The 23099-nt window shown below is 43.3% G+C and overlaps 1 protein-coding gene across 1 annotated transcript in view; it reads left to right on the forward strand.

Moving 5' to 3' along the window:
* The window catches only part of ALLC (allantoicase), a 44240-nt gene that overhangs the window by 12399 nt on the left and 8742 nt on the right, over window positions 1-23099 (forward strand). Inside the window, exons 2-7 of the mRNA XM_007971597.3 lie at window positions 756-850; window positions 3405-3455; window positions 7874-7961; window positions 9276-9401; window positions 11042-11121; window positions 12048-12180. Of these exons, the coding sequence (XP_007969788.1) occupies window positions 761-850; window positions 3405-3455; window positions 7874-7961; window positions 9276-9401; window positions 11042-11121; window positions 12048-12180 (568 nt within the window). The 5' untranslated portion in view covers window positions 756-760. The remainder of the gene's footprint in view (window positions 1-755; window positions 851-3404; window positions 3456-7873; window positions 7962-9275; window positions 9402-11041; window positions 11122-12047; window positions 12181-23099) is intronic.

The following is a 23099-nucleotide window of genomic DNA, read 5'->3' on the forward strand; positions in this document are numbered from 1 at the left end:
ACCATGAGGGGTAGAAAAAAGGGCCAGGAACAAAGACCACCTCTTGGCTTAGGGGCGGGGAGGCCCTGGGGTCAGGCCAGACTCTCCCCGCCTCCCTCATGGTCTCTTTCCGTTTCTCCAAATCTCTGCTTTCTCAACCTCAACATGAGGGTGCTGGGGAGTTGGGCTAAGTCCCATGTTAGGATCGACCATGGCCACGTGGCCCTGAATCTCCCTTGCTGGACTCGTCTCTGTGGCTCAGTCTTTGCTGGCTCCAGAGCGTGGCCTGGCCTGCGCGTCGGTGGACGTCTGTTCCCACGTGGGGGTGCTCTTGTGGGCGGGTGGGCTTTGCTGTTTCCCACGTCTAGCCAGGGCCTGCCACCCAGGGTCTCAATACGTGTATTTTGAATGGCTTCAAAGACTATTAAAAGCAAGTTATTCTTTTCAAAATTAAATGATCTCTCCCTTTTAAACAATAAAAGAAAACTTTGCATTTTGTGGCGATAGGGTTTGTATAGTTAGTGATATTTTATGTTTAAATGCTTTAGAAGGAAGCCATGCTCTAATTCCTTCCCCGTTTCAGTGTATTTATGCAAAGTCCCTTTTTAGCTCAACCTCATCGAGCAGAGGGCACCTGTCAGGTCCAGTTGACAGTATGTCCAGTTCTGTCACTGCCTGACTTTTGAACGTCTCAAACCTTAGCGTCAGGAGCCTAGACAGGGCCTCACTCGCTCCCACAGCCCCCGAGGTTGACCGAGCTGCCCTCTCCTTTCCAGGAAGCATGGTTGATGCTCCGAAGGAGGGAAGACTGACCCGGTTTCTGGACTTCACTCAGCTGACGGACATGGCATCTGAGTCCGTAGGAGGAAAAGTAAGTGGGTCTCTCATGGCCAGAACAAGGATTTAGGGCATCTGTGCTAAGGGCACAACTGAACAGTGCAGAGAACCTCATGCAAGAATCAACAAGAATCAGTCTGAAGGGTTGGCCTGCCCAAGGAAACCCGTTAGCGAGAAAGACTTCCAAAGAATGTATCTTAAATTGGTGACAATTCTCAGCAAGGACAACACTGCCTTAGGTTTTGTGTGTTTCACTAGAGGACAGACTGTGGTCCTCTGCTCTGGATAGGCTGACAGTCCTCTAGCTCTAGTTAGATTGGAGGTCCTCTAGATTGAATTAGATCGGATGTCCTCTGGCTCGAGTTAGATTGGAGGTCCTCTGGCTCGAGTTAGATCGGAGGTCCTCTGGCTCGAGTTAGATCGGAGGTCCTCTGGTTCGAGTTAGATCGGAAGTCCTCTGGATTGAGTTAGATCGGAGGTCCTCTGGATTGAGTTAGATCGGTGGTCCTCTGGATTGAGTTAGATCGGTGGTCCTCTGGATTGAGTTAGATCGGAGGTCTTCTGGCTCGAGTTAGATCGGAGGTCCTCTGGCTCGAGTTAGATCGGAGGTCCTCTGGCTCGAGTTAGATCGGAGGTCCTCTGGATTGAGTTAGATCAGTGGTCCTCTGGATTGAGTTAGATTGGAGGTCCTCTGGCTTGAGTTAGATTGGAGGTCCTCTGGATTGAGTTAGATCGGTGGTCCTCTGGATTGAGTTAGATCGGAGGTCCTCTGGCTCGAGTTAGACTGGAGGTCCTCTGGATTGAGTTAGATCGGAGGTCCTCTGGATTGAGTTAGATCGGAGGTCCTCTGGATTGAGTTAGATCGTTGGTCCTCTGGCTCTAGTTAGATCGGTGGTCCTCTGGCTCTAGTTAGATCGGTGGTTCTCTGGCTCCAGTTAGATCGGTGGTCCTCTGGCTCCAGTTAGATCAGATGTCCCCTGGCTCTAGTTAGATTGGTGGTCCTCTAGCTCCAGTTAGATCGGTGATTCTCTGGCTCCAGTTAGATTGGTGGTCCTCTAGTTAGATTGATGGTCCTCTGGCTCCAGTTAGATCAGATGTCCCCTGGCTCTAGTTAGATCAGTGGTCCTCTGGCTCTAGTTAGATCGGTGGTCCTCTGGCTCCAGTTAGATCGGTGGTTCTCTGGCTCCAGTTAGATCAGTGGTCCTCTGGCTCTAGTTAGATTGATGGTCCTCTGGCTCCAGTTAGATCAGATGTCCCCTGGCTCTAGTTAGATCAGTGGTCCTCTGGCTCTAGTTAGATCAGAGGTGCTCTGGGTCTAGTTAAATTGGAGGTCCTCTAGCTCTAGTGTGTAATGAGGGTCACCTGGAGAACTCATTAAGCATAATGTGCAGAGGTGCTGGGGTGCAGGCTGCGCTCAGAAGCAGTGTGTCTGGTACAGAAAGGGAAGCCCCTGTGCCTTCCCCCAGGAAGCTTACACTCTAGCAGGGAGACAGATGTAAGTCCAGACCAGCCCTGTGACTGGCACAAGGCCAGGGTGCTGGGGGAGCATGTGGACTCCAGCCATGGGCAGCCTGGGGGGATTGGGGTGGGAGGGGTGGGGAAGGGCCACTTGAGTGCTACTGGAGGTGACTCGCTGGAGAGCAGCTGACGGGCAGGGATGAGGTGCAGGGTGGTTCGGGCAGAGGTGTCTGTGAGGAGAGCAAGGGAGCCCACGTGCTCCAGGTGGCTCAGTGTTTCAAGAACACGCCGGGCGTTTGTGAGGAGAGTTGGGAGCATGAGTCTGGAGAGGTAGGAGAGGCCCCATGTGCCCTGCGAAGGCTTCTGAGAGATCTGGAGCAGGGGGACCCTGATATGTCCACCTACCTGCCATTTGAACCCTGGCACAGGTCAACCCCAGCACATCAGGTCTCCCCTCCGCTCTGCCACCCAAACAGCCGGCAGCTCTGAAACAGCTCGTCCTTCCTGCCTTTTGAACTCCTGGGCTGGAGTCAGAGCCTGGGGCAGGGTGCCCTCCAGGCTGCAGCGGCCATGGAGTCCTGGGCTGGGTGGGTGACCGTCACAGCCTGTTTTGCTCAGGAAAATCTGGTTTACCTTGTTTTCTGGGTGTACAATTAGTATCACCAACCTCACTCTCAAAATGATCCTGCCTTGGTGGACAAATGACCAGGACAGCCCACCTGCAGGGTGACCTATGGTGGCCCTTGTGGGAGAACACAGAGGCACCAACTGCATATGTGACCCAGAGCTTTTTCGGTCATTGCTCTCTTTGTAAAAGTACCACAAAACCTCTGGTTCATGAAAAAAAAAAGTTAGTTTATTTGCTTCCTGAGTGTGAGAAGTTAGTGATCTTACCTCCAGGTGGTAAAGGAGAATCAGAAAAAAGGGTGGGAGGAGAAGATGAAGGAGGAGGCAGGCAATGAAATGGAAGCATTTAAAGGCATCGTGGCTTAACTGCAGATTCTGTCACTTCCCCTAGGTGATTTCATGTTTTCTTTTTACTTCATCTCATAATGTTTCACTAGGGAATGAAACAAAATGGTTTCAGATTTATGGTTACTTTATCTTTACTTCTTTCTTTCTTTGTCTAGATTTTATTTGCAACAGATGACTTTTTTGCTCCCGCAGAAAACCTCATAAAGGTATTGTAAATTGACATTCTGCAACGTAAAGGGTTGATGTAGAGAAATTCATGCAGCCGTGTTGATTAAAATCTATCTGTATATTTGGGATGGAGTCACGTGATGGGCACCGGCAAATTAGCATATTAGAACATTAGGAAGACATGCAAATCAGCATGAACTCACGCCAAAACATAGCAGAGACAGGGACTGCAAAGAATTCAGGACTGTATTGTTTCATGGGGAAAATTCTGAGGTCCTCAAATACTGCTCTTCTGGCTAAGGTGAATTTCATCATCTGTGTTGGGAAGAAAACAGATCTATGTCTTGAATTTTCTGGGAAATGTTTTACCTGCCTAATTATAAAAGTACAGGACAGCTTATTAAAAAAAAATAGAAAAAATGCTGACGAACATAGGGAAGAAATGGCAGCTGTGTTGTAGTCCTGCTCCTCTGTCATACCCAGTGTGGAGATGCGAGTTCTTCTGCGCGGAGAGACAAACACAGGTGCACATCGAGTTAGTGCCCACGTACAGCATGCATGACTGTGGCTGGGGCCTCCAGGCCTCCACCGTGGGCAGCAGCCATCTGGTTACCCTGGTGAAGTGGTTGCTCTCTGTCTGGGCAGGACCTGGCTGGGTCCAGAGCAAGCTGATGTATGGCCCTGAGAAGGCACCTTACAGTGTTAACTTACCTATTCCCCAGGAGAAAGTGAAAATAAAACAAGAAAGGAAAACGTGAATCAAACTTTTTCTAGATCACGCAGTTACTAAATGCCAAAGCTCTTACCATTTTACCAGAGGTCCGATCTTTGAAACACTGAAATGCATGCCTGCCTTGACCTAGTTGTTTCACAGATTTACATCGTTTGCACAAGTGGGCAAAAAATAGGTAGAAAACATTCATTCTGGTATTGTTTGGAGAGGAGATAACCAATCTAAATGTTCACTGATTGACAGGGAACTCAAGAAATTATAGCTTTTCCAGATATGGGCTATTATGTGGCTACTAGAATGAGTTCAGCCTGGCACCGTGGCTCATACCTGTAATCCCAGCACTTTGGGAGGCCAAGGCAGGAGGATCACTTGAGCCTAGGAGTTTAGGACCAGCCTGGGCAACAAAGCAAGACCCCATTTCTGAAAAAAAAAAAATTATCCAGGCATGGCTGTGTGTACCTGTAGTCCCCACTACTCAGAAGGCTGAGCTGGGAGGATTGCTTGAGCCCAAGAGGTCGAGGCTGCAGTGAGCTGTCATCATGCCACTGAACTCCAGCCTGGGTGACAGAGTAAGACCCTGTCTCAAAATAAATAAATAAATAAATAAATAAATAAAAAGCAGGCTCTCCATTCATTGGCAACAAGAGAGATCCATGTATATTTTATGAGCGTAAAACAGAGTTTGACGGTGCATACATCAAACAGTGAGATGTGATTATCTGTGAAAACAGAGGTGGGCTTGGAAATGGCGTGGGAGAGAGAGGGTGGGGCACTATTTCTTATATTTTATACTTGAGCATATGTATATGTGCACACATAGAAACACAACACATACATGTGTGTATATATAGTCACACCATAAAATCACATGAGAGAGATATATATATTTCTCCTTTTTGGAAAAAGTAACATTACAGATAAATGTGAAGTTCACCTTTCATATTCAACTTGAGTGCCAGTCCACCCCCTCCCTTTCCAGCATTAACACTGTTGTAGGATGGGAGAATGCGTTAGTCTGTCGGGGCTGCTAACACAAAATACCGCAGATGCTACCGTGGTAGCTTAAACACAGTGATTCCTTGAAGTTCTGGGGGCTGGAAGCCTGAGACCGAGCCTGAGACAGCGGCAGCTCCAGCATCTGGTGAGGGCCCTCTTGGGATGGCCACCTGCCGGTGATACCCTCGGGTGACAGAAAAGAGAGGGGAAGCAGGTCATCTCCCACCTCCTCCCGACGGGCAATCATCCCGTCATGGGGTCTGCACCCTTGTGACCTCATCACCTCCCAAAGTCCTCATCTCCGAATAGCATCTCTTTGGGGATTAGGCTTCAACATATGAATTTTGGTGGGGGACAAACATTCAGTCCGTTGCAGAGAATTCTTCTAATGTATTTTATACACTTAAATATACATATGTTCATAAATATATATTTTACATTTTAAAATTTATATACATACTTTCACAAAGCACTTAACATTCTGCACTTTGTTTGGGGGGGAGTGGGGCAGGATCTGGCTCTGATCAGGCTGTCAGGCTGGGGTGCAGTGGTGCAGTCATGGCTCACTGCAGCCTCGACTTCCTGGGCGCAAGTGGTCCTCCTGCCTCACTGGGACTTCAGGCATGTGCCACCATGCCCAGCTAAGTTTTAAATGTTATGTAGAGATGAGATCTCTAGCTCCCAGGCTCAAGCAATCCTCCTGCCTTGGCCTCCCAAATGACTGGGATTACAGGCGTGAGCCACCGTGCCCGGCCCTAAACTTGCTTTTCTCACTGAGTGTTTGTGAATTCCATCTGTGCTGATGCGTGTACACCTAGGCCACCCTCTTAGCTGCTGAACAATAACTGCCATGTCATCGTGGCCCAATTTATGGCCCCCTTTCCCTGTTGATACACATTTAAGTTGATGACATTTTGCAGGTATTGAAGACATCCTCATACAAGTGTGTGTGGACATGCGTGGGTTTATACCTGGGACTGGTGCTTGGTTTTTCTCTTTTGTTAATAACACATCTGTCATCACGTGGCATGAGCCACTTTTACAACAGTACGTTTTCCTGCCACTGGTTCAGTAGCCTGTGTCTCCAACTTCCCTCACACCTTCAGTGTCAGTCCAAACACAACAGCAGCAGTAGCAGCAACACACCCGAAACAATCAACCTACCACCAAAACTAAACACCAGCAAGTTTGGGGCCTTGGAGGTCTGGGGTTTAAGTGGGAGGTGTACCTTCTTTTCTCCTTCTGGGTTCAGAGCAGAATTTTGCACTTCTTGATGAGTAATGGAAAGGCTGCAGTGTGCACTATTTTATTTTATTTTTTTTCTGAGACTGAGTCTCACTCCCTTGCCCAGACTGGAGTGCCTTGATGCAGTCTCAGCTCACTGCAACCTCCGCCTCCCTGGGTTCAAGCAATTCTCCTGCCTCAGCCTCCCGAGTAGCTGAGATTACAGGCGTGTGCCACCACGCCCACCTAATTTTTTTTTTTTTCTTTTATTTAGTAGAGATGGAGTTTCACCATGTTGGCCGGGCTGATCTCGAACTCCCGACCTCGTGATCCACCTGCCTCGGCCTCCCAAAGTGCTGGGATTACAGGCATGAGTCACCGTGCCCGGCCAGTGTGTGCTATCTTTAAGATGTGATTTGATTGGCCGGGTGAAACATGATGAAACTCCATCTCTACTAAAATACAAATATTAGCCGGGCACTTGTTGTCCCGCTACTTGGGAGGCTGAGGCAGGGGAATTGCTTGAACCCAGGAAGTGGACGTACCATGTGCCAGGCACACTTAAGGCTGACAACAGCCGGAGGAGGTAGATAGCACGATGGCTATTTGCCTTTGACAGAGGAGGAGCACTGAGGCACAGGAGGGTGGGTACCGTTGGCCATGGGTCCCCTGCCTGGGAGGCTGGGCGAGTTGGCACACCAGGGAGTCTGGCAGGATCCCTGGTTAGTGTCTTATGCAGCAGCTCCCATCAGAGCATTCCTCCACCCTGGGCCCTGCTACCTCTACTCCCTTCCTCTGCTCCTGCCTGGGGAGCTTCCCTAAACAGTAACGTAAGATCCTCTTTGCACAACTTGACGGAAACAGGGAAAGTATCCCCACGCTGGGCCGCCCACCAAGCACAACAATTTCTGAGCATCCACACTATTCCAGGGTCTTTCATGTCGGCTGTGTCAACTTCAGGACACTCCTGCAAAGATGCGTTTGTTCTCCTCGTTCTGGAAGATGAAGAAGTGCGCTCAGCTGTCTAAGGAGACTTTGTGGGGCGTCAGAGACCATGCATTCCTCAGGGGTTGCAGAGTGTGCTGTGTGGGTTCAGCTGGACCCTGAGTGTCCAGCCTGCTCTTCCTATGACTTTGGATGGATTCCTTATTGAAGAGTCTACCTGGCCTGCGTGGAAATCTGACCAGCCTCTCTCACTTTAATACCCATGTCGGTTGCTGTTGGCCCACAGAGTGCCTGGCGATGTGGTGGTTCCTGCTGCTATCAGTGGTCAATTCTGTGTGCTGAGGCCCACAAAGAAGTAACATTTCTTTTTCTGAAGATGATAGAAGTGGAGGCATCCCTCAATCTGGAAGGGGCTAACTGGGCATGAAGGTGGTGGCAGAGGCCCCCCTAGACCTGTTTGCACCATTCCTCTGGCCCTGTGGGACAGAAGTGGACTTGTTGGAAGCCAGGAGATCACAGGAATGCTAATGATTACCTTGTTGTGTGTTTTTGCCCTAGAGTGACAGCCCGTGCTTTAAAGAGCGTGAATATACTGAGTTTGGGAAATGGATGGATGGCTGGGAGACCAGGAGGAAAAGGATTCCAGGTAAGAACAATGGCTAGCTCATCGCACTGCATCTGACACTGCAAAATTAAAAATGGGGGCTGTTGCAAAGCCAGGGTCCGCTTTGGGTCAGCTTTAACATGGGGCCCTGGAATGCTCTGTAATCTTGGATGTCCTTATCTGAACATCAGGCTCTAAGTCAGGAAGGGGCGGCCTGAGCCCGGATCACTGATGTCCCACCAGGCACAAAGGGTGAGAAGCACTTTGTTGGGAAAATGAAAACCCTGGTGAGGTCTGCGGATGGAAAAAAGAGTGGTTCTCACTGAGCACTGTGGCAGACGTCAGGTAGCGTGCATCTTCTGGGTCCTTACTACAGTCTTCTGGAGTAGGTCTCCTTATCTCCGTTTTACCGCCATGGAAACAGATTCCTGGACTCAGCCCAGGGCACACTGCTAGCAAGATAAGCTGCGGACCGGGCCAGGGTCTGTTCTCAACACTGTACCCGCTGTCTTTTACGATTTTATGCAATTTTTGTTCATTGTTACTACTCAGTCTCAATCAAAATATACCTCTTGAAGTTGAAGAAAAGCAAACAAATCCAGGCATTAGGTTGATAATTGGATTTTTACTTGCTACTCTCTCAAGTATTACAGAAATATTTGCTATTTCTAGTTTTCTGTCTTTCTACAGTACTTGAGGCAGTATTACTTTCTAACAAATCTGGACATTTTAAGGTGGGTTTATATCTGGCAGCAAATAACCAAGAACTCCCTAGTGGCAGACTTGACGTCAAGACTCTGAAGGCTTTGGTAGACGCAGGCAGGTGTCTGACCCGTGGGGGGATTGGAGGCTGAAGGGTGCTATGGCAATTCCTGAACTTGAGATGACAATGAACACAGTGTCTGCAGGAGAACCAGCTCTGCTTACCACCTGCTGAGCTTGGCGAGGTGCTTTCTACATCACACTACCCAGTCTAAGCTTTATGGAAGCTTATGGCATCCCTAATTTACAGTTGAGAAAATGAGATTCTCTACTGTAAGAGGTAAGTAATTTGCCAAGGACAGTCATAGGAAGTGATCCATTTGGAACCAGAGTCAGGTCTTCCTGGATCCCAGCCTATGGATGTTCTGGTCTGGCTAGAACTGAGGATTTCTGTTGGGAAATGGTGGACACATGCAGCCAGGTTATGAGAGATCCTGCAGTCATATTAGCCAAGAACCGCCCCAAACAGGTTTTCCTGTGATGGGCGGAAGTGGCCCCCACTGTGTGTCAGGTGCGTGTGGGCTGCGCTGCCTTGCATGCAGCATTTGCTGCGTCGGCTCTAACGAGCTTGCTCTTGTCCTCTGTGTTGCTCAGGTCACGACTGGTGTGTCCTCAGGTTGGGGATCCAAGGAGTCATCCGGGCCTTCGACGTGGACGTTTCTTATTTCACGGGAGATTATGCTCCTCGAATGTCAATTCAAGCAGCAAACTTGGAAGAAGGTGCCTTAGGAACCACTGTCCCCAAAATGAGAATTATGAGGTCACATGGCTCCTCTGGCCAGCCACACCCCCACAATTGCTCACTTTCCGTACGACCCAGACAGCTTCAGGAACTTGACTATGGCTACTTTACTGTAACGGAGCTGCAGGATTAGGACTCCTAATAGAGCGCTCTGTGGTTTTTGATTTGTGGCTTAACAGTGTTAACAGCCGGATATAGATTTTATCATTCCCACGATCCTTCAGCTTCACGCAGAGGCAGGCCATCATCCCTGGAACGTGGGTCAGCAGGTTGCCGGGTGGATGGGAGGGAGTGGGTTGTGCCTCAGATGACCCGGGGGATGTGGAGCCAGGCTGGGACAGCTGTGGGGTGAGCAGCACCAGCCGTGCTTTGGGCTGTCCCGGTGTGTGTGATGGGGCAGCTGCTATGGCATTTTTGGCAAGGGTTTCTATCTGCATCTGGGAACGCTGGGCCTATGAATCCCACAGGCTCTATAAATGAGACATATTCTGTGAAAGGGCCATGTACGTAGAGCAGACCCCAGGTGCCGAAGAAACCAAGAAACCAAAGAAAGAGGCCGACAAGTCCAATTTGTTGGTAACGAGTGTTTTATTGGGGGAACTTACAAACGGAAGCGTGGCCTCGGGCGGCAGCAAGATGGTAAATCTCTGCACTGTTACTCCCGAGACCCAGGGCTCACAGGCTGTAGGGAAAGGGCCTGTGTGCTCCAGTGGGACAACTGAAGGCAGCCTCCGGAACAGGGAAGAGGGCTGTGTGTGTCACAGCCTCTAATTTGTGCGATAACATCAAGGTTGACATGTTCTGGACTAAGGACAGTAAATCAAGTTGGAATCAGGACGTGTTCACAGGATTGAGGCTAATCAGACATCAACATGGCAGATTCGCATCCAAGATGGAGCCACTTTGTCTCCACAGACCTGTATTTTTATTCCTTTGATATCATCTGATGTTGACTTTAGCATTAATTTTTAAAAAATATGTACAATTATGTGTATGTTTATACATGTACTTAGGGAAGATAAGTCAGTGTGGGTTGGCAAGTTTACAGTGAACGTGCTATGTGCACAGTACTGCATGAGGCTCTGTGGACATGAACGGGCCCTGCACCCCGAAGATGGCTGGGGCACCTGAATAGGAAATGATGCTATGAGAGATGCTACTCTAAAAGCGGAAATGACTAATGACAAATGAGTAAAATTGTTTCGGCAAGCCCCTCAATTGCCTGTGAGTGCTTCTATTTCTGAATTGCCACATAATTAATCCTAAGGATGTCACTGGGAGAGGTGGTGTTCCTGGAATTGACCTTGTCACAGTCCAACTTTGAAAACTCTAATGATGTGATAAACTTGTTGAAGTTTGAGCTAACTTGGAGATGACACTTACTATTTGACAAGCAAATGCAGTATCAAACATCTTGTACTATTTTTTGAAATGACTGTTAATATATTAAGTATTGAGGAACTTCAACAAGCATGTCCATTACTTTGATCATTTGATAACTTGGAAATACCTTTAGTGTTATTTGCAAAGTGAGAATTACCATACAAACCACTGAGAGAGTAGATTCCCTTTGATTTTGAACCCTCATCTTAATCCCAAATGGTCATTCCGACTACAGAAAAACTACCGGAAATCCCAGAAAGAGGAATCAGGACAGGAGCCGCAGCCACTCCCGAGGAGTTTGAAGCCATTGCTGAGGTACATCTCCCCCAGATGAATTGGGTCTTGTCACCAATTATTAGGACAGTAGGGGAACTGCTCTGCACACCTGGCTGTGCAAGGCGATTCTTTGGGACACCCAACCCTGGTGCTCCCAACATCATTTGCTGACCCACTGTGGCCTTACAAACGTCTCAGTGGTTCATTCAGCCTGGGAGGAGTGAGTATCATGGCCCATGAGGGACATGGAGCCCTGCTTCTCAAAGGGTTCCACCAGCACCCACCTGCAAATGGCTGCTGGCCCCGATGAGCACACGTGTGGAAACTGATAGTAAGCCTTTAAACACTTTTTATACCAACTTGATGAAGTAACTTTTGTGTGTGGAGAATTTATTAAAAGAAACAGTTGGGGGAAAAAAAAACAGGGCTTGTGTTTTGGTACATTCTTGTTTTTTTTTACATTTATTTAGTAATTAGTTTGTATTGTTTTTTACAGAAATGTTGATCCATAACAGACAGGAAAGTAAATAGCAGCAACAGTAAATAGGGCCGTTAGTTTGAGAAGTGCTAACCTAGAGAAAATGGTTGCAAGGTTCAGGCCAACAGATTTCCCCAGATGTCATGGTGCACGGCAATAACCTTGGTTTTTATTTGAATGTTCACGTCACCACTCCTCTGCGTGAAGACATTTGGAGGGGTCTGAGATCTTGTCCTTCATTTGCAAGCCTCTGCCACCATCACCCACTGGCTATTTTGATCAGTGTGAAAACAAAACAGGCCTTTATTCTGTTTTTTATTAAACATGGGGCTTGATATGTACTGTTTATATTAAAGTGTTTCATTAGGTATCCATCATTAATTTTTATTCCAAAGTATCTCCACACCTTAAGTCCCACAGAGGCAATAGGATGACAGAATGTATTGTTTTCAAGAGCAATTGCTGACATTTCTATATTTATTGCTAGCTAAAATCTGATGACTGGAGTTACTTGGTTCCTATGACAGAGCTTAAGCCAGGAAACCCTGCTTCCGGCCACAACTATTTTCTTGTCAATTCCCAGCAGAGATGGACTCATATCAGACTCAACATTTTCCCAGGTAATCATGACATGAACTTATCTCCAGTTCCATGGCTTCTTTACTTTATGTTGATATGTTTATAAAATATGAAATTACTTGGTAATTGATCTCTCCAGCATTTCAGGATTATAATTTCCCCTTTTTAATGCTCCAGAAAATTCTTGTTTTAATCCACAAATCAATAGGTAGTTATTGAAAAATTATCAAGTAAATTAGGATGTGGTAGAACTAAGTTATATTAGATTAGATAGATCCTAACTAGATTTCACAAGTATGTTATATTAGCAGCTGAAGTGGTATGTACAAATGACTCATTTTATTTTTTAATAGCTTTACTGTGATATAATTAACATGCAATTCACCCATTTGAAGTGTACAATCAGTGCTGTATAGCATATGCACAGACACGTGCAATCATCACCATACCTTTAGAACATTTTTATCTCCTCAAAAAGAAACCCCATATCCTTTAGCTATCATCCCTCATCTTCCCTATCCCGAAGCAACCACTAATTTACTTTCTGTCTTGATAGTTTTGACTATTTTGGACATTTCATATAAATAGGAATTATATAATACTGGTCTTTTGTGTCTGACTTCTTCCACTTAGTATAATGTTTTCAAGATTCATCCATGTTGTAAAATGTATTAACACTTCATTTCTTTTTGTGTAAGCCTAATATTCCATTGTATGGATAGACAGGTTGAGCATCTCAAATCTGAAGGCCCAAAATTTGAAATGTTCCAAAATCCAAAACTTTTTGAGTGCTGGCATGATGCTCAAAGGAAATGCTCACTGGAGTATTTCAAATTTTGGATTTGGAACACTCTACCAGTAAGTATAATGCAAATATTTTAAAAAACTGAAATCCAAACACTTCTGGTCTCAAGCATTTCAGATAAGGGATATTCAACCACTACCGCATTTTGTTTACCCATTCATTAGTTGACAGACAGTTTTTTCCATCTCTTGGCTATTTTGAAAAATGTTGCTGTAAACATTTGTGTACAAGATTTTGTGTGGACATATGCTTTCTTTTGTTGAGTGTATGCCTAAGATTGGACTTTCTGGGTCATATGATAACTCTGTGTTTAACTGAAGAATTACTAGGCTTTTCCAAAAGTGCTGAATATTTTACATTCTTTTTTTTTTTTTTTTTGAGACGGAGTCTCGCTCTGTAGCCCAGGCTGGAGGGCAGTGGTGCCATCTCGGTTCACTGCAAGCTCCGCCTCCCAGGTTCATGCTTCCCGGGTTCACGCCATTCTCCTGCCTCAGCCTCCCGAGTAGGTGGGACTACAGGCGCCGCCACCGCACCCGGCTAATTTTTTGCATTTTTAGTAGAGATGGGGATTCACCGTGTTAGCCAGGATGGTCTCGATCTCCTGACCTCGTGATCGCCCACCTTGGCCTCCCAAAGTGCTGGGATTACAGGCGTGAGCCACCGCGCCCGGCCGTATTTTACATTCTTACCAGCCACGTAAAGGAGTGCTGATTTCTCCCTATCTTTCCCAACACTCTCTTACTTTTTGTTTTATAGTCGTCCTAGCGGATGTGAAGTGGTGTCTCACTGTGGTTTTGATTTGCATTTCCCTGATGACTAATGAGGATGAGCATCTTTTCATATGCTTCCTGGCCATTCATGTATTTTATTTGGAAACATTTCTCTTCAGATCTCTATTCACTTGTCTTAAACAAATTTCAACAGGTTTTTGGGGGAACAGTTGGTGTTTGGTTACATGGGTAAGTTCTTTAGTGGTGATTTCTGAGATTTTGGTGCACCCATCACCAGAGCAGTGTACACTGTAACCAATGTGTAGTATTTTATCCCTCACCCCCACCCTTCCCCACATTGTATCATGCTTATGTCTTTGCATCCTAATAGCTTAGCTCCCACTTGTAACTGAGAATATATGATGTTTGGTTTTCCGTTCCTGAACTATTTCATTTAGAATAATGGTCTCCAACTCCATCCAGGTTGCTGTGAATGCCATTATTTCATTCCTTTTTATGGCTGCGTAGTATTCCATGGTGTATGTATATATACCACATTTTCTTTTTAAAAATATTTTCAATTATGGGTACATAGTAGGTATATATATATTTATGGGGTACATAATACATAAAACATAAACGTTTTAATACAGGCATGCAATGCATAATATTCACATCATGGAGAATGGAGTATCCATCCCCAATCCATTGTGTATATATACCACTTTTAAAATCTATTCCTCCATTAATGGGCACTTAGTTTGATTTCATATTTTGGCTGTGACATTGTAAACAGTGTCACAGTAAACTTGGAAGTACAGATATCTCTTCAATATATTGGTTTACTTTCTTTTGGATATATACACAGTAGTGAGATTGCTGGATGAATCTATTGTTGTTCTATTTTTAGTTTTCTTCAGGAGTTTTCATAGTTTTCCATAGTGAGTGTACTAATTTACATTCTTGCCAATAATGTACATGGGCTTTACTTTCTCCACATCTTCACTAGCATCCACTATTCCCCCTGTCTTTTAAAATAAAAGCTGTATTATTCTGCTTTCACGTTGCTATAAAGACACTACCTGAGACTGGGTAACTTACAAACAAAAGAGGTTTAACTGACTCACAGTTCTATATGACTGGGGAGGCCTCAGGAAACTTACAATCATGGCAGAAAGAGAAGGGGAAGCAAGGCATGTCTTACATGGCAGCAGGATTGAGAGAGAGAGAGAGAGAGAGAGAAAGAGAGAGAGAAAGGGGAAGTGCCACTTTTAAACATCAGATCTCATGAGAACTCCCTATCACAAGAACAGCATGGGGAAAACACCCATCATCCAATCACCTCTCACCAGGTCCTTCCCTTGACATGTGGGGATTACAATTAGAGATGAGGTTTGAGTGGGGATACAGAGCCAGACCATATCAAAAGCCATTTCAACTGAGGTGGGATGACATTTCATTGTGGTTTTGAGTTGCATTTTTCTGATGATTAGAGATGTTGAACATTTAAAAAATATACCTGTTGTCCATTTGTATATCTTCTTTTGAGAAATATCTATTCAGATCTTTTGCCTATTTATAAATTATATATTTTTTTGCTACTGAGTTGTTAGCTATTGAGTTGTCCTTATACTTTCTATTAAACCCTTCTTATGTGGATGGTTTGCAAATATATATTTTTCCCATTCTATGGGTTGTCACTTCACTTTGTTATTTCCTTTGCTGTACAGCAGTCTTTTAGCTTGGCATAATCCCATTTGTCTGTTTTTCCTGTTGTTGCCTTTGAGGTCTTACATACAGATATTTGCCAAGACCAGTGTCCTAGAGCATTTTTCAAATGTTTTCTTCTAGAATTTCCTTTTACTTTCTTTCTTTTTTTTTTTTTTTTTTTGAGACAGAGTCTCACTCTGTCACCCAGGCTGGAGTGCAGTGGTGTGATCTCAGCTCACTAGCAAGCTCCACCTCCTGGGTTCACCCGCCATTCTCCTGCCTCAGCCTGCCGAGTAGCTGGAACTACAGGTGCCCACCATTATGCCTGGCTAATTTTTTATATTTTTAGTAGAGACGGGGTTTCACCATGTTAGCCAGGATGGTCTCGATCTCCTGACCTCGTGATCTGCCCGCCTCGTCCTCCCAAAGTGCTGGGATTACAGGTGTGAACCACTGCGCCCAGCCTCTTCTAGAATTTTCATAGTCTCAGGTCTTAGATTTAAGTTTTTAATTCATTTTGACTTTATTTTGCATATGGTGAGAGATAGGGGACTAGTTTCATTCTTCTGCATGCAGTTATCTAGTTTCCCCAGCACCATTTACTGAAGAGACTGTTTCCTACTGCATGTTCTTGGTGCCTTTGTTGAAAATGAGTTGGCTGTAAATGTGTGGATTTATATCTGGGTTCTCTATTGTATGTCTGTTTTTATGCCATTACTATGCTGATTTGGTTATATAGCTTCATAGTACATTTTGAAGTCAGTCAGTGTGATGCCTTCAGCTTTGTTCTTTTTGCTTTGGTTATTCAGGGTCTTTCATTTAAATTTTACTTTTTAAAAAAATATTTCTGAGAAGAATGTCATTGGTATTTTAATAGGGATTGAATTGAATCTGTAAATTTCTTTGGATAGTATTGTCATTTTAACAATATTAATTCTTTCAATCTAGGAGCATGGAACATCTTTCCATTTCTTCTGTGTCCTCTTCAATTTATTTCATCATTTTTTTATAGTTTTCCTTGTATAGCTCTTTCACTTCTTAGGATAAATTGATTCCTCTGTACTTTATAGTTTTTGTAGCTATTGTATATGCAATTGCCTTCTTGTTTTATTTTATAGATTGTTCACTGTTGGTGTGTATAAATGCTACTGATTTTTGTATGTTGAACTTGTATCCTGAAAATCTACTGAATTAGTTTATCAGCTGTAACAGTTTTTGGGTGGAGTCTTTAAGGTTTTTCTAAGATCATGTTTTCTGTGAAGAAGGCTAACTTGATTTATTTCTTTTCAATTTGGATGCCATTTATTTCTCTTGCATAATTGCTCCAGCCAGGACTTCCAATATTATGTTATTAAAAGTGGTGAAAGTGGGCCTCCTTGTCTTGTTCCAGATCTCAGAGGAAAGGCTTTTATTTTTTATCCATTCAGTATGATGTTACCTGTGGGTTTGTCATATGTGGCTTTTGTTATTTTGAGGTACTTTTTTTTCTATACCCAATTTATTGAGTTTTTAATTTTTTATCATGAAGTGATGTTGAATTTTATCAAATGCTTTCCAGCATTTATTGAAATGATCATGTGGTTTTTGTTTTTGGTTCAGTTAGTGATGTATCATGTTTATTGATTAATGTATGTTGAGCCATCCTTGCCTTCCTCGAATGAATTCCACTTGCTCATGGTGAATGATCTGTTTACTGTGTTGTTAAATTCAGTTTGCTGGTATTTTGTTGAGTACTTTTGCATCTATGTCCATCAGTTATATTAACCTGTAGTTTTCTTTTTTTGTTGTTGTCTTTGTCTGGCTTTGGTATCAGGGTAATACTGGTTCAATTTTCTTGAAGAGTTTGAGTAAAATTGGTATTAGTTATTCCTTTTATGTTTGGTAGAATTCAGCAGTGAAGCCATCAGGTCCTGGAATTTTCTTTGATGGGAGACTTTTAAAATTTCAGCTTTGATCTCATCATTCATTATTGGTTTATTAAGGTTTTCTATTTCTTCATGGTTCAATCTTGGTAGATTGTATGTGTCCAGAAATGTATTCATTTCTTCTAGGTTTTCCAATTTGTTGGTATATAGTTGTTCATAATAGTCTCTATTTAATCTTTGTAATTCTGTGGTCACATTTCCTTTTGGCTGAGTACAGTGGACTTTATTGATGGTACGTGACAGGGTGTGGTTCCCTAGGCCCCTCTCTCTTCAGGAGGTCTGGCATGGAAACTGTGTCAGGGGGAGATTCTTAGTATGGTAGGACAGTGAGTGTGGCAGGGACTCCCTAGCAGCTGAAAACCTCTCTAATCCTCTTGTGATCTTGCTGGGGCTGGTGGTCCAGGGGCTCTTACTCTTTGGAGGTCATGTGGACCATGTTGCCAAATTCATTGTCATACCAGGAAATAAGCCTGACAAAGTGGTCATTGAGGGCAATGCCAGCCCCAGCATCAAAGGTGGAAGAGTGAATGTTAAAGTCAGAGGAGACAGCCTGGCACTCACGATAGCCCAGGATGCCCTTGAGGGGGCACTCCAATGCCTGCTTCACCACCTTTTTGATGGTATCATATTTGTCAGGTTTCTCCAGATGGTAAGTCAGGTCCAAAACGACAGAGAGGTGGGGATATGGAACACCATGCTAGTGAGCTTTCCATTCAGCTTGGGGATGACCTTTCCAACAGCTTTGGCAGTGCCAGTAGATGCAGAGATGCTGTTCTATAGAGCCCTGTGGCCATCCTGCCAACGTTTCCAAGAAAGGGCACCCATGGTCTTCTGGGTGGTAGTGATGGCATAGGCTGTGGTCATGAGTCCCTCCATGGTGCCAAAGTTGTCATGGATGACCTTGGCCAGAAGAGCTGAGCAGTACGTGGCATATGAGGCACTACTAAGGATCTTGAGGTTGTTTTCATACTTCTCATGATTCACACCCCACATAAACATAAGGGACATCAGCAGAGGGTACAGAGATGATCGCTCTTTTGGCTTACCCCTCTAAGTGAGCCCCAGCCTTCTCCATGGTAATGGAGATTCTAGTGGACCCAACAACATAATCAGCACCGGTGTCATTTCACTTGATTTTGCGGGGGATCTTGCTCCTGGAAGTTAATGATGGGATTTCCATTGATGACAGGCTTCCATTCTGAGCCTTGATGATGTTATGGAACTTGCTATGGGTAGAAGCATACTGGAACATGTAGACCAGGTAGTTGAGGTCATCATTGATGATGACAATATCCACTTTGCCAGAGCTAAAAGCAGTCTTGGTGATCAGGTGCTCAGTATGGCCAAATTTGTTTATTCTGGCCTTCATTTTCATCTTGTTACCTCAGGGACACAGCTGGCACTGCATAAGAAAATGCAGGTGTCTGTCAAATGGAAAAGAGAAGAGAGTCAGTCTCATTTTTTATGTACCCTTTTCTATTTCTGATATTTTGGGGTCTTTTCTCTTTGTAATTAGTCTAGCTAAAGTTTCATCACTTTTGTTTCTTTTTAAAAAACCAGTTTTTTTGTTTTGTTGATCCTCTGTATTATTTTAATCACCATTTATTTATCCTCTGATCTTTATTTTTTTTTCTTCTACTAATTTTGGATTTGGTTTGTACTTGCTTTTCTAGTTTATTGAGATGCATTGTTAGATTAATTTGAAGTCTTTCTACTTCTTTGGTATAGGTATTTATTGCTATAAACTTCCTTCTACTGCTTTTTTTGTATCCCATATATTTTTGTATGTTGTATTTCCATTTTCATTTGTTTCAAGCATTTTAAAAATTTCCTTCTTAATTACTGACCCATTTGTTGTTCAGGAGCATGTTGTTTAATTTACATGTGTTTGTGTATTTTCCAATGTTTCTCTTACTATTGATTTCTAGTTTCATTCCATTGTGGTCAGAAAATATACTTGATATGTTTTTGTTTTTGTTTAGACTTTGTTTAGACTTGTTTTGTGGCCCAAGATATGACCTGTTCTAGAGAATGTTCCATGTGCTGATGAAAAGAATGTATATTCTGCAGCAGTTGGGTAAAATGTTCTGTAATGTCAGGTCCATTAGATCTGGTGTGTAGTTCAACTTCACTATTTCTTTGTTGATTTCCTGTCTGGACGATTTGTCCATTACTGAAAGTGAGGTGTTGAAGTCACCTACTATTATTGTATTGCAGTCTATTTATCCCTGTAGATCTATTAATGTTTGCTTTATATAAGACTTGAAAGCTCTGGTGTTGGACACATAGATATTAATAATTGACCCATTTATCATTATATGGTGTCTTGTCTTTTTTTTTTTTTTTTTTTTTTTAACAGTCTTTGATTTGTAGTCTATTTTATCTGATATAAGTGTAGCTACTCCTGCTCTTTTTTGGTCTCTGGTTGCATGAGACATCTTTTGCCATCCTTCCACTGTCAGCCTATTTGTGTCTTTATAGGTCAAGCGGGTTTCTTGTAGGCAGCATATAGTTGGGTCTTGTTTCTTAGTCCGTTAAGCAACAGTATGCCTTTGATTTGGAGCATTGAGTCCATTTAAACTCAGTATTGTCATCAGTAAGTATGAGCTTACTGTCATTTTGTTGCTTGTTTTCTGATCCCTTCCCCTCCCCTCCCCTTCCTTTCCTTTCTTTTCTTTCTGCCTTAGTGGTTAACTAATTTTCTCTGATAGTACATTTTAACTGACTCTTATTTTTAGCAAATCTATTATAGGTTTTTGCATTGTGGTTACCATGAGGCTTATAAAAATATCTATAGATATAACAAGTTATTTTAAAGAGATGCCAACTCATCTTAGATCACAAAGAAAAAAATAGAAATAAACAAAGAAAAACTAAAAATCTCTACATTTTTAACTTTATCCCTCCTCCCACATTTTGACTTTATGTTGTCTCAATTTGCATGTTTTTATATTGCCTATCTTTTAACATCTGTTAATGATATCAACAAAAATATTATTTTTGATAGATTTGTCTTTTGGACTTCATACTAGAGTTATGAGTGAATTACACACTATAATTACAGTGTTGGGGTATTCCGAGTTCATTAATGCACTTAATTTTACTAGTGGGTTTTATAAATTTAAATATTTTCTTTTTGCACATTAGTGTTTTTTTCCAAACTGAAGAACTTTAGCATTTCATTTAATACTGGTGGTGGTGAATTCTCTCAGCTCTTGTTTATCCAGGAAAGATTTTCTCTCTCTTTCATATTTGAAAGATAGCTTTTCTGGATACAATATTCTTGGATGGCAGTCTTTTCTTCTTTCAGCACTTTAAAATGTCATCCCACTTCTTCTTGGCCTGTATGGCTACCATTGAGAAGTCCTTTGACAGATGAATTGAAGCTTCTTTATGTTGTTTGCTTCTTTTCTCTTGCTGCTTTTAGGATTTTTTGTATCCTTGACCTTTTTTTTTTTTTCTTGAGACAGGGTCTCACTTTGTCACCCAGGCTGGAGTCTGATGGTATAATCGCAGGTCACTGCAGTTTCAACCTCTTTTGGCTCAGATGATCCTGCCACATCAGCATCCCAAGTAGCTGGGACCACTGGTGTACACCACCATGCCTGGCTAATTTTCGTATTTTTTTTTTTTTTTTGTAGAAACAGGATTTTACCATGTTGCCCAGGCTGGTCGCAAAATCCTGGGCTCGAGCAATCCACCCATCTTGATCTCCCAAAGTGCTTGTTATAGGCATGAGTCGTCATACCCAGCCTGTCCTTGACCTTTAGGATTTTTGAAATGCCTTGGAATAGTCTTATTTGGATACAATCTGTTTGGTATTCTCTGACCTTTCTGTACCAGGATATTTATGTCTTCATCAAGTTTTGAAAAGTTTTCTATTATTTCTTTGAATAAGCTTTCTACCCCTTTCTCTTGCTCAACTCCCTCCTGAACACCAATAATTCTTAGATTTGGTCTTTTGGGGTAATTTTTTATATATTGTAAGCAATCTTAATTCTTTTTCACTTTTTTCTCCTCTGTGTATTTTTAAATAGCCCATTTTTGAGCTCACTGATTCTTTCCTCTGCTTGCTTCATTGTACTCTTAAGAGCCTCTAATGAATTTTTCCGTTCAGCAAATGTATTTTTCCATTCAAAGGTTTCTGTTTGATTTTAAAAATTCTTTAAATCTCTTCGTTAAATTTCTCTGATAAACTTCTAAGCTGCTTTTATGTGTTATCTTTGAGGTCACTGAGTTTCCTTAAAACTGCTATTTTGAATTATTGATTACAGCATTCATATATCACTGTCTTATTATGATCAGTCACTGGTTCCTTGCTTTGTCCATTTGGGGATGTCACAGTTCTTTGCTGTTGTTTCTTATGGATGTACATCAATGCCTGTGCATTGAAGCATTAGTTATTTATTCCAGGCTTTTCTGTCTGGTTTGTTTCAGTTTTTGTTGAATATGTTTGCTTAAATATAGGGAGTATGCAATATGTTAGCTTCCCTGGGCCACATTGGAAGAAGAATTGTCTTGGGCCACACATAAAATATACTAACACTAATGATAGCTGATGAGCCAAAACAAACAAACAAACAAACAAAAAAATCTCATACTGTTTTTAAGAAAGTTTATGAATTTGTGTTGGGCCACATTCAAAGCCACCATGGGCCTCATAAGACCCACTGGCCATGTGTTGGACAAGCTTAGCTTAGAGAATCTTTATAAATTTCCTGTTAATTTTATTTCCTGCTAGGTAGCTGCCTACTTTTCAGCACTAGATGGCACCTTAAGCCCAGGATTGCCTCATTTGTAGTACATAATCAAATTACTGCCCATCAGAATAGGGGAAGTCCCAGGGAGCATATTCTAGTGGTGTGAGAAGGTTAGCTAGGTGTTTGTCCCCAGGGGACCCGTGGAACAAACCGCTTACAACATGGTGTTGCTGAACAGCAACTCTGATTTGGTGTTCCCTCTGAGTTACAGGGTTTGCAGGGCTGGGGATGTCTCACCCTCAGTGTGACGCCTCCACCTTATGGACCACGAGATGGGTCACTGTGGCCCCAATATCCCAGTGGCCACGCCGAAGGTAGGACCCTGTCCCATGAGTCAGGGCTGGGTCAAATAAAGGAGCCCCTGCCTCTCAACCACACTCACCCAGGACTTAGCCTCAGCAACAGGCATATAGGGGCAGAATGAGAAGCCCTGATGTCCTGCCTGTCCTGGGAAGACAGCCCTGCAACCATGGGCTGCAGTTGTTTGCAGTCTCCACTTTGCTGATCTGGGAGAGGGTGTGACGGTGAGGTTGGTTCAGATACTGCAGACTCTCACTGCTCTTACTGAATTTTAGCAGATATTCTTGAATAGATGTTGCTGAATTTTCCGTATGCCCTTAGGACCATTTCCAGAGACCTGAAGTATTTTCCCATCCCCGACTCCCCCTAAATTTCACCAACTCCACTGAGGAACAGGACAGCAAAGCTCCTCCTGCTGTCATGGCAGAAGTGGTTCTCTGGAACCTTATTTTAGGTGCAATGTTTCTCTGTTTATGATGCTTTAAAGTGAGACATGAAAATGGAAAGATCTAAACACATGTTTACTAATATTAATTACTCACTGAAATCATGTGTTCTAAAAACAGTGCAAGACAATGAATGAGCAAGCTTACAAGAGATTCAGGCCTTTTTCCTACTTGTTAATTTAACATACACTATGGAATAACTACTTTGAGCTACAGACTGAGCATTGGCCATATAATCATTTTCCTGACAATGTGTAGGTCAGAGCCAACAGAGTGTACGCTTCATGAAGAAAGGGCTGTGGGT

The sequence above is a fragment of the Chlorocebus sabaeus genome, chromosome 14 (assembly GCF_047675955.1).
Source record: "Chlorocebus sabaeus isolate Y175 chromosome 14, mChlSab1.0.hap1, whole genome shotgun sequence".
Taxonomy (NCBI): Eukaryota; Metazoa; Chordata; class Mammalia; order Primates; family Cercopithecidae; genus Chlorocebus; species Chlorocebus sabaeus.